The sequence below is a fragment of the Hemiscyllium ocellatum genome, chromosome 27, assembly GCF_020745735.1.
Source record: "Hemiscyllium ocellatum isolate sHemOce1 chromosome 27, sHemOce1.pat.X.cur, whole genome shotgun sequence".
Classification (NCBI taxonomy): Eukaryota; Metazoa; Chordata; class Chondrichthyes; order Orectolobiformes; family Hemiscylliidae; genus Hemiscyllium; species Hemiscyllium ocellatum.
The window spans coordinates 984,853-997,286 of NC_083427.1; the positions used below are offsets into that span (position 1 = coordinate 984,853).

Below are 12,434 nucleotides of genomic sequence, written 5' to 3' on the forward strand. Positions count from 1 at the left end.
ACTAAATCACACCAATCTATCAATATCGTCTTGATCTTCCGAATTGCGAGCCATTTTTTCAGTTGAATAGAACATTCAACTTTCAGCAGTACCATCTCGAAGATTATTCCCAAATGGATGATGTCAACTTGACGAAAAGCTTCTATCCATTTTTAAACAGGCTGAATTTCGTCTCTTTTCTCGTGTTTTTTGTGTTCTGAATTCTTGAATTGACTTCAAAGACCAGTTGCAAGTTTTGAATTCTGCAAAATCTGTAATTACTTTCATAGCTACTAACAGTCAAAGACTTTCAAATATTGACACACATTTCATACGGAATTTTCAAGAAACGAGTGACGCAAATTAAATCTGGTGTTTCTAATTTTATGGTTCTAGCAACCATTGCATGCATACATAACATTGCGTGGCCACTCGGTTGTCAGAGGTCACCATGTGTGGGTTTCGGTCTTAATTATTTAAGTGCCCCCTTTGTTCATGAATTCGCTGCCTGAACTTGACAAATGTTCATGGATATGGAATTAAAATATCACCAAGTTAAACACAAGGAAATAAGCACATGCTGTTAATCTCTCTATTCTCAATTGATGCAGATTTCCATGATGTGATGTTGGTTCGTCTGCACACAGCTCAGCCCATCACGATTCGTGAGTTAGAATCAACGTGATTGGTTTCTCGCTCCACATGATGCAAATGAACAGAGCCTCCCGTGGTTTATTAGGTTGGAGCTCCGACACACGCTGTTACACAGAACAGGTTTTAATTCCAGCATTGGCTGCGTATGAAGTTCTGTTTCCTGGTGCAGAAACAATGAATATTTTCTTGTTTTCGTGCCTTTTAGCCTGGTTACCAAGTAAGTACTTTTTCTCATAGATGTTCCACACATAAGGACCATGTTCATATTATTGAAATTTCCTTGTCTGAAGCTCTCCCAATGAGAAATAAATGTCATGAATTAAATATATTTTTCTCCGCACAGATGTCTTTACTGCAGGGGTTGAACAAACACCGAGAACGACAACAAAGGAGACAGGCGAATCACTGACCATCAATTGCGTTCTAAAAGATTCCAGCTGTGCATTGGATAGCACGTACTGGTATTTCACAAAAAAGGGCGCAACAAAGCAGGAGAGTTTATCAATGACTGGACGATACTCGGAAACAGTGAACAAGGGCTCAAAGTCCTTTTCTTTGCGAATTCGTGACCTAACAGTTGAAGACAGTGGTACATATCGCTGTGAAGCGTGTAGTTGTCACAGTAATAAACCTGATCTTCCACCAATACAAAAACACCTTCAGATCTTCCGTGAAGCAAATTTGCCTTGTTTTGGCTTGTCAACGCTCAACATGCACTTTGTGGCCACTGCTCATGATACAGAATCGCAGGAGTCAAGTTCTAAAAGATTGTTAACAAAATTCAGGAGGGAAATTCAGAGAAGGGGCAGTTGGATATTCAGTGCAGTTGTTGAACTTACAGTTATGTGCAAGCATTTAATTTTGCACTGGGATGTATCACTGTGACAGTTTGGATGACCACAGCAATCGAGAACTCGACGTCTGTAATACAGAAACTATCAGCACACATTGTTACCAGAACCGCAAACATTTTGATTTATTGGTTATCAGGATGGCCAGCTACTCCGGAGTTTGGATGGATATCAAATTTGGTTTTCTGAAATAAATGTGAGAAGGTGCACATTGGTAGGAATCCAGATTGCAGTTTGTGCATCTAGTTGGTGTTTTTGTCTGAATGACAATGGGAAGTTTTTACAGTGCTGTGTGTGACTGTGTTATTGTACTACCACAGTGACTGTTCTTTGATTCCCTCAATACAGAAACGCCCTGGCACATGTGAATCCACTGCTCATATAAATTATTACTTGCATGCTTAAGTACCTCATGCTGAAATATTTCTTGCGACTTTTAGGGCCTGGCAACTGCTATCGACCGATTTTCATACTCCTTTAGCTGATTATTGTGCGACTGTTAAAATCGTATTCACAAAGCAATATAGATAAGAATCCACGATTTGAAGAGTGGCTGAAAATTATAAACGTGACTGGGAATACAATATATAAAGGGAATGATTTGCGACACAATTGCTGTATCAATCAATCAATATCCTGGAGCATTTGAAGAATCTTCACTTATTTTTGCAACAATGGATTTCTTGTGCTGGTGTGAAACAATGTGTAGCTGTAATTACACAGTGACACAAGCCAGAGCACAAACCTCTCGGACAGTTGTTCCTTTTTCTGCTTCTTATTAACATGATTCCATAATCAACTTTCTGTCATGAATGCTGCTTCATAGAGTTAACATCAATTCCAATTCGTTCCATTCTGGAATTGTGTACAAGTTTCACGTTGATTATAGACCAGCATGCTAGCGTTTCCATTGTCACCCAAACTGGCATTGGAGATAGTGGGGATACGAATGGATATAAATTGTTAATAAATGAAGATTTGTTAATGCTGTGAACATATATGGAAAATGGGAGAGAGGATTTGTTTTGGTATATTGATTATAGGACGTCTGCTTCACTGACACTTTTTGTATGGCGTTGAATGGGAGCTGATGGACTGTGACAACTGCGACGAAGGAAGCGGGACCTTTCTGACAACTGCTGCGAAGGAAGCGGCACCATTCTGACTGTGGAACCTGGTAAGTGACCCTCTTGCTACTTATCGCTACGATTTTGCAGTTTAGTAAGAAAAAACGTTTTCTTGTTAAAACAGGCTCAAATGCACAACGTGAGATTCAGAACATTTTCTAATCGACATGGTTTGCTTGCTAGAAATTATGTGTCTTCCAATTCAAACTCATTTGCAGATTTTGTTTGAGCAAATTTATGCTAATATACAAATATAGACGTAAATGCAGCTGAGAACAAGGCAATACAGAATCTAAATGTTAAACTTGCTTGGCATAGAGTATATAAGATTTTATTTGCGTAGATGATGGCTTTAGCTGTTTACGCAGGAAACTGCCCAAGATGTGAAGCTGTACTAAGGCATGTCAGTATGACAATGGTATGCAAAACGTCTAATCTGAACAATTAATGCAAGTCTAGATTGAAGAAAACTTTCTGCTAACATTAATGTTTTGGATTGTCTCTAAAATCAATGTTTTGAAAGACAATCCTCATTATTTAACATAATTTCGATTACATTAACATTATCACAAAATCAACAAATGGACCGTTCAAATTTGAAGCTGGAACAATTGTAGCTCACCAAACCTGGGCTTGGTCAAGGTTGAGGTGCTGAATTTCGTCCTCTCCAATTCCACAAAATGGTGAATAACTGTGCACTGATTTAACCAGTGCCCTATTTCAGACAACTAGCGGAGAGTAATTTCACTGTAATTTAGCGCGAATCCAGATTATCTGAAATATGCTCTCCCAGATACATGTCCATTTGTGGGTCGAAGTTTGTTGTGTTTAAGATGGTGTCGAATATTTGAGAACTTTGAACCCACTACAGCTTTACTGTAAAATGTTTACTTGGCATTAAAGTGGAAATCATGTAGCCCATCTGTACGATATTAATTCTTAGAGTGGAATAGTCTTGCCTTGCTGATAATATTAATTGCTGTCCAATTTAATTCTTTTAACCACGTCAAGCTAAATAGTGTTTTGCCTTGCCCTCATGGATCCTCAGGACATCATACCGAACGAAGTAAGATCAATAGGTCGATGTGTGCATGACAGCATTGCTTTTGTGATGCAGTCACCTTGCTGTCGTATTCTTGGACAGGTATTTACGAGTGCAGGTGATAATAGGGGAACCCCAAATCAGTAGTTCATAATTGACAACAACGAACAAAAAGGGTCAGAAATCAGGTTTCACCTGACACAGGGGCAGAGATCAGAAAGTTTGCGATTTAAAAAGAAAACTTGTTTGACCATAACCTGATGTCGTGTGACTTTTGACCTTGTCCACCCAGTTCAGCACAGGCACCTCCGAATTTAAAAAATGCAGCTTTGCCGTGGTATCAATCCCACAACAGGAAGCATTCACTCCACTAAACAACTTCTGCAATTTGGGCAATCTCAGACTAATGTGTGAACACAGAAAATTATTTTAGTGCATCTAGAGGGTGCGTAGAATAGTTTGCCCCGGCAGAAGGTAGTGTTGAGGAAAGTGTTAATCCTTTTAACTGTCCATCCCCTGAGATGTGATGGCCCTCAGGTTAAATCACCAACAGTCTTTTCCCTCTCATGAGAGAGCAGCCCCTGTGGTCTTGTAAGAATATGGTGTCTCAGCCAATAGCTTCATTTTTTTTCAGTTAATAGTTTGTTTGGGCATTCCATGGAATGCTGAGATGATGAAAACCGAACTTCAACTGTATTTAACTGAAATAGACGACAGAGATTTTCTGGTTTACTTTGACAGTTGTTTTCTCTTACTGTAAACATTGAAAAAAAACCAATTGTTTACTGTCTATGCTAGTTGCTTTGAAATGAAAAAAAAATCCAAGTTTCCCAGCGGTATGAAGTTAATCTCTACATTAATCACTATCTTCTAGCAAATTAGTGTCGGTGGTTCGAACTTGTTATTTCATTACGATGTCTGTCAGTATTTACAGAGTTCTGTCATTTTCATAGTTCTGCCAAATATTAATCACTGTAATGCACCAGCTTGTCTGTGATGCATTCATTGTGGGGTGTAGGTTGGCTCGCTGAGCTGTAGGTTTGATATCCAGACGTTTCATTACCTCCAAGTGAAGGAGGTAGCCACTGATGATGTTACCTAGCCAAGTAATGAAACGTCTGGAAATCAGACTACAGCTCAGTGAGCAAATCTACACCCTAAACCTCAACTTGAGCTACAAACCTTGCGAAGTATCAATTATTTCGTGGAAATTCCTTTCCTTTCAATTAATTCTGGGAATTCTGCTTTTTAAATGAATCTTGCATGTCTAAAGTATATCTGTTTTGTAGATTTTTTTAGAAAGGGATATGGGCTTCGCCAACTGAGGCAGCTTTCTTTTCGTTTCAACAAAGTAAGGGTACAATGCACTTTACCCTATAAGATATGGTGTAAGCTGACTCCGTTCTTCATTATGATTTCGCAAGTCTATTGTAGTTATTGGCAAGTTGTACCAAACCCATCGTTCAGTCCGACATGCAGTTTTGTAAAAAAAAGTTACAACCTCTAGCTGCTGGACAGAGTTCATTAATTCTGCCTTTCCTTGAATGTCTTCCATATTACTGGGAAATTGTATCCGAACTTCATCTGATTTGCATTTTTTAAATAGACCGAATCATGGCATATCCACGTACATATGCAGGATTCAAGTATCAATTCTGTCAGGAGGACTGTAACGCCATTCCGGCAAAGGCAATTTTTCATTCCAGGGAATTGTCAGTTAACCCTTATCTGAACGGCCTCTGATGCATTTACATCTCACGTCACTGAGATGACCAATCAGAAGCACCACACAGTCCAGGAGGAATCTTTTATGTACCTGGTTTATCTGAAACAAAACAAGCTTCTGCACATTCCCGTCCAGTTTCCCATTTGACAAATGACATCATTGTTTTAGTTTTCTGAATTATTTGCTGGCCAGATGTGCTAACGTCAAGTAATCCATCCTTTTGGACACCATCGTCTTTCTGCAACTCAGAGTTGCACAAAATGTCATCATTTTGATTGTTCTTTTCTATTCCTCTTGCTAGGTATTCATCCCTTTCACCGAATTACTACATTGGACGTCATTTTCCGTGTTCTTCGTCACACGTGGCAAGATATTCTTGGAGTTTAATTGGCCCTCTGATGACCTAATGCCTCGTTTTATTTTTGAGAGTTTTTCATGTTTGGCAAACGGAGCATGTCCCCCTTAATTCAACACATAATTTACGAACAGTTGCAATTCCTCCAACAGTCCCTCTGGCACACCACTTGTCAACCTTAGGATTACTCCTGCACACCTACTGTCACGTTCAGCTATTCTCCTGTCTATTTCAGTATTGTACAGTCCTCTGTCTTTCATTATCCACTATCAACATTGATTTGGCATTTTATCGAATATTTACGGGAAATCATCACGCACTGCAACTGACGATTCCCTTTTATCCAGTTGATTTCTTAAATATGATTTCCCGTTCATAAAGCCGTGATTTCTTTGAACTTGTCCAGTTGCATCTTATTTTAAACAGCTTCTAACATTGCAAACTGACTTGTGCCATTTTTGCTCGCTGTCTCAAAATGTTTTGATAAACTTGCTGAATGTGATGCTTTGCAATTCTAAAGGATCTTCCCAGCATTGGAGATGATCTGCAACAGTCAACACAAAATGTCAGTTATTTGAATGACATTTTCACTTTGGACGCAGGGATAATTTCACGAGGGGACAGGCAGTCTCGCCCCGCAGCTGCCACTATTTAGGCAGGCCCGTTTCTCTGTTGCATGTCATTTCCCTGCTTTTGCCCTTCCTTCGATTTGCCGATTAATTGCATTTTCTAGAATGCTGCTTGTAGTCTGTCATGAAAACTGTTGGAAAATAAGTGTTCTATTTATTTCTTCTCTGTTGCGTTTGACAGCATGATTTGTCAAACATTCATTTCTTGCATGCCTAATTTTCACTCTATAAATTATTTTATTTTCGAACGAGTTACAGGACCTCGTCCTCTCTCTTTCTTTAAACTCACTGTTTAGCTTCCTATCATATTCTGATTATTCAATCTTTCTTTCTTAATTTTCAGACATTTCATTCCCGAACATTTTAATATTCTGTCTAATTTTCTGACTTACCATCTGTTTATCCACAATCACATACGTTTTCCTGAATGTAGATATAATCTTAAACCACAGAAAGCAGTTCTGAACCTTGGAATATTCCTTACTCTTTGGAATGTACCTACTTAAGTGATCTGAAATGTCTCGATACATGTTTGCCACTTTATCATGATCGAATTCTCCTCCATCTGATTTTCTAGTTCACTTCAGCCAGCTCTGATTTCGTGTCCACAGAATATGATTTTTATTTTAAAAAAACCGTTGTCTATCTCTCACATTGGTTGTATTATGCAATGGAGTTAATGTTGCTGATTCCTAAGAGCGCCTTTGAAATGAGATAATGAGTTAATCCGATCTCATTCCACCATTGCAGGATGTTCAATATAGGTTGAAAACTTGCGATTCGAATGAATGATTGCAAGATCTATTTTTATGAGCTGCACACGTGGGCTGTCTTTGCACGTCTAACTTTCACAGTTATTTTACAGATAATAGCTCGCATCATGATTTTTTGATTTTCTGACAAGCTGTTGCAATGTCTTCCTCTATGCTCTTCCTATTGTATTGTTGCACGTGGTGACACAAACAATGCTCACACAAATGACTCCTTGAAATGGTAATTTCTCAGCTTTACTCAAACCCATCCCACGGGCTGCTTTTCTGAAATGGGGTCACCCCTCTCCCTTTTATAAAACTAGAATAGCAAACTCTGAAGAAATTCAGCCTTCCTGGAAGCATTGGTGGAGAGAAAGATTCAGAATATGCCTCCAGTCTGTTGTGACTCTATGAATGAACTGTAGAACTTGTATAGGCTTCCTACCCCACCCCTCCCCGTCTTTTCTACATCATCTGTGGGAAGCCAATCCATATCATCTTGTGGGAAGGTTAATGTCGAAGGCCAAGAGTCGTTTCATCACCTATTGGCCTCTGTATATGCTGAATATCAGCATGGACCTCACTAATGGCAATACGAACTAATGTAACTCTGATACTTGCTGGAAGCTATCACAAATTGATGCTTTCACACAGCCTGACGGAGAAGACATAAGCACATGCGTGAGAACATCAGTGTGCAGGTGGAATCAGTTATTATGTAGGGTATGTTGTTCCCAAGACTGATATACATAGTCATTGCCATGGATGTTATTTATAGCATTTGATATCTAAATTTACAGCAAACTGATGCAGTTTGTTGACAGTGTGCTTGCTGGAGAGCACGGAACAGTGGCCATGTGTAAAAGATTCAAAGAATGTAATCAACTCAATATTTCACTCGTGGGTTGATAGCTGCTGCATTCGTGTATTATTTCATTATAAAATTTCACATGCGATATCTTCTCGTGTTATTGATGACGTGACTGTTGAGTATTGATAGACATTGGGGATTGATTAGAAGTCAGCAATAGACCAGTTCATAAAGCTAAGAGATTGTTCATTTCGGGCTTTTGTAATAGCAAAACCATGGCTGTCGTTGAACTTGAACAAATGGAAGAGAAAATAAATTCAAAAGTACTGTCTGACTTTGAGATAAAACGTTGATGGGTGAACAAGAAGTGCAATTTAGGATCTGGGTAGTAGAGTTCTGATCAGATTTACTTGAAAGATTTTGAAGATGGGATCCCAGCATTGAGAATTGCAGAATAATCTAGAATACCTTTGAAGAGCTTGGAATTTCTGGTCACAGGTCAGCTGAGGTATTTTCGAGAGAGTAATTGATTTGATGGAACAAGCAGGTATTCCTGCTGATGACTGTATTAAGTAGTCTGGTGAGTATAACACGGTCACGAGTAAACACCAACTTGTGAAGAGTGTAGTCAGCTGCATTGGTGTAGAACATATTTGTTCACGTTAGCGATGGAAAGGAATAGATATATAGGCCAGGAGTCATATCTGGGGGAGAAGCAACTTTGATGCGACTAGGCAAGATTTAGGAAGCATAGGATGGGGAAGGAAACTGCAGAGGACCAGAACAATTGAAATCTGGAGCTTATTCACGGAACAGCTACTGTGTGTCCTTGTTAATTATATACATGTCAGGCAGGATGGAAGTTGTCGGGCGAGGCAGCCGTGGTTTAGTAACGAATTTGAGTGTCTTGTCAAGACAAAGAAGAAGGCTTATGTTGGGATGAGACGTGAAGTCTCAGTTGGAACACTTGCGAGTTACAAGTTAGCCAGGAAAGACACAAAGAGGGAGCTAAGAAGAACCAGGAGAGTACATGAGTGGTCATTAGCGGATGGAATGAGGGAAAACTCTGAGGCTATCATTCGGTATATCAGGACGAAAAGATTGACTCGAGTAAGATTAAGGGAAATCAAAGGTACGAGTGGGAAGTTGTGCGTGAAGTCAGAGGAAATAGAGGAATGGCTAAATGAATCTTGGCCTCTGTATATGCTGAATATCAGCATGGACCTCACTAATGGCAATACGAACTAATGTAACTCTGATACTTGCTGGAAGCTATCACAAATTGATGCTTTCACACAGCCTGACGGAGAAGACATAAGCACATGCGTGAGAACATCAGTGTGCAGGTGAAATCAGTTATTATGTAGGGAATGTTGTTCCCAAGACTGATATACATAGTCATTGCCATGGATGTTATTTATAGCATTTGATATCTAAATTTACAGCAAACTGATGCAGTTTGTTGACAGTGTGCTTGCTGGAGAGCACGGAACAGTGGCCATGTGTAAAAGATTCAAAGAATGTAATCAACTCAATATTTCACTCGTGGGTTGATAGCTGCTGCATTCGTGTATTATTTCATTATAAAATTTCACATACGATATCTTCTCGTGTTATTGATGACGTGACTGTTGAGTATTGATAGACATTGGGGATTGATTAGAAGTCAGCAATAGACCACTTCATAAAGAGAAGAGATTGTTCATCTCGGGCTTTTGTAATAGCAAAACCATGGCTGTCGTTGAATTTGAACAAATGGAAGAGAAAATAAATTCAAAAGTAATGTCTGACTTTTAGATAAAACGTTGATGGGTGAACAAGAAGTGCAATTTAGGATCTGGGTAGTAGAGTTCTGATCAGATTTACTTGAAAGAGTTTGAAGATGGGATCCCAGCATTGAGAATTGCAGAATAATCTAGAATACCTTTGAAGAGCTTGGAATTTCTGGTCACAGGTCAGCTGAGGTATTTTCGAGAGAGTAATTGATTTGATGGAACAAGCAGGTAGTCCTGCTGATGACTGTATTAAGTAGTCTGGTGACTATAACAAGGTCACGAGTAATAACCAACTTGTGAACAGTGTGGTCAGCTGTTTGCATTGGTGGTAACAGCTTTTGTGTAGAACATATTTGTTCAGGTGAGCGATGGAAAGGGATAGGTATATAGGCCAGGAGTCATATCTGTGGGAGAAGCAACTTTGATGCGATTAGGCAAAATTTAGGACGCATAGGATGGGGAAGGAAACTGCAGAGGACCAGCACAATTGAAATGTGGAGCTTATTCACGGAACAGCTACTGTGTGTCCTTGTTAATTATAGACATGTCAGGCAGGATGGAAGTTGTCGGGCGAGGCAGCCGTGGTTTAGTAACGAATTTGAGTCTCATGTCAAGACAAAGAAGGCTTATGTTGGGATGAGACGTGAAGTCTCAGTTAGAACACTTGCGAGTTACAAGTTAGCCAGGAAAGACACAAACAGGGAGCTAAGAAGAACCAGGATGGTACATGAGAGGTCATTAGCGGATGGAATCAAGGAAAACCGTGAGGCTATCATTCTGTATATCAGGACTAAAAGAGTGACTCGAGTAAGATTAAGGGCAATCAAAGGTAGGAGTGGGAAGTTGTGCATGGAGTCAGTGGAAACAGAGGAATAGCTAAATGAATCTTTTTTGTCAGTTTTCACACAGGGAAAATACTATGTTGTTGAGGAGAATACAGAGATACAGGTCACTGGCCTGGATGGGATTGAGGTTCACAAAGAAGAGATGTTTGCAATTCTGGAAAGTTTGAAAATAGATAAGTCCACTGGGTCCGATGGGATTTATCCTCGGATTCCCTAGGGAGCCGGAGAGGTGATTGAAAAGCTTTTGGCTTTGATCCTGGTGTCTGAATTATCTACAGGAATAGTGCCAGAGGACTGGAAAGTAGCAAATGTTGTTCCCTTGTTCAAGAAGGTGAGTAAGGTCAACTCTGGTAATTGTAGAGCAGTGAGCATTAGTTCGTTTACGGGTGTAGTGTAGGAAAAGATGGTTAGAGATAGAATGTATAATTATCTGGAGAGAATGAAGTTCATTAGGGACAGTAGATACGGTTTTGTGAAGAGTAGGACATGTCTCACAAATCTTACTGAGCGCTTTGAGAAAGTGACCAAACACGTGATTGAGGGTAAAGCGTTTGATGTGTTGTTTTTGGATTTCAGTAAGGTACTTGATAAGGTTCCCACGGCACGCTATTTCAGAAAATACAGAAGCATATGATTGATGATGATCTAGTGGTTTCCATAAGAAATCGACCAGATGAAAACAGACAGAGGTTGGTGGTTCTGAGAAATATTCATACTGGAGTTCAGTTACTAGTCGTGTATCACGAGAATCTGTTTTGGAGGCACTGCTTTTTGTCATTTTGATAAATGACCTGGACGAGGGTGCAGAAGGATGGGTTAGTAAGTTTGCGAATGAAACTAAGGTTGGTACAGTTTGGATAATGATTAAGGATGTTGTGGATTACATAGAGACATAGATAAGCTGCTGAGTTGGGCTGAGAGATGGAAAATGGAATATAATGCGGAAAAGCGTGAGTTGATTCACTTTGGAAGGAGGGACAGGAATGCAGAGCACTGTGTTCATAGCAATATTCTTGGTAGTGTGGTTGGACAGAGAGATCTCGGTGTCCATGTCTGCACATCTCTGAAAGTTACCAACCAGGTTGATAGATTTGTTAAGAAGGCATACAGTGTATTAACTTTTATTAGTGGAGGGATTGAGTTTCGGAGCCATGAAATTATGCTGCAGCTGTGTAAAACTCTGGTGCGGCCGCACTAGGAGTACTGTGCAGAGTTATGATCACTACATTCTAGGAAGGATGGAAAGAGTTCAGAGGAGATTTATTAGAATGTTGCCTGGTATGGAGGGAAGATCTTACGAGGGAAGGCTGAGGGACTTGAGGCTGTTTTCGTTCCAGAGAAGAAGGTTGAGAAGTGAATTAATTGAGACATATATGATAATCAGAGGGTTAGGCAGGGCGAATAGTGAGAGCCTTTTTCCAACGGATGGTGACAGCTATCACAGAGGACATAACTTTACATTGCGGAGTGATAGATAAAGGACAGGCTTCAGAGATATTTTCATTATTCAGTGAATAGTAGGGGCATGAAACAGCCTGCGTGCAACAGTAGTAGAATCGCCAAAGTTAAGGGCATTTAAATGGCCATCGGATAGACATATGAATGAAAATGGAATAATGTAGTTTAGATGGGCTTCAGAACAGTTTCAGAAGTCGGTGCAACATCAAGAGATGAAGACCCTCTATTGCACTGTAATGTTCCATATTCTATGTTGTATAAAAAGAAAATGTGGTCTCGTTCCCTGACAGGAATGCTTTAAGTTTACGGGGTCCAATCAAAAATTGAATGGAGAGAAATCCATTTGTCTCTATCGAGAATACAGGGAATTGTTTTTGAAAAGAAAACCGTCTAAATTAAGGTAAATAGAAAGCAATGTCTTTTATGATCG

At 39.7% G+C, this 12,434-nt stretch overlaps 1 gene segment (V, D, J or C); it reads left to right on the top strand.

Moving 5' to 3' along the window:
* The first annotated feature begins 807 nt into the window (after positions 1-807).
* Positions 808-12,434, top strand: part of LOC132828675 (Ig heavy chain C region, membrane-bound form-like) — a 37,197-nt gene continuing 25,570 nt past the window's right edge. Inside the window, 3 exon segments of the C gene segment in view lie at positions 808-850; positions 977-1,273; positions 2,629-2,661. Of these exon segments, the coding sequence occupies positions 808-850; positions 977-1,273; positions 2,629-2,661 (373 nt within the window).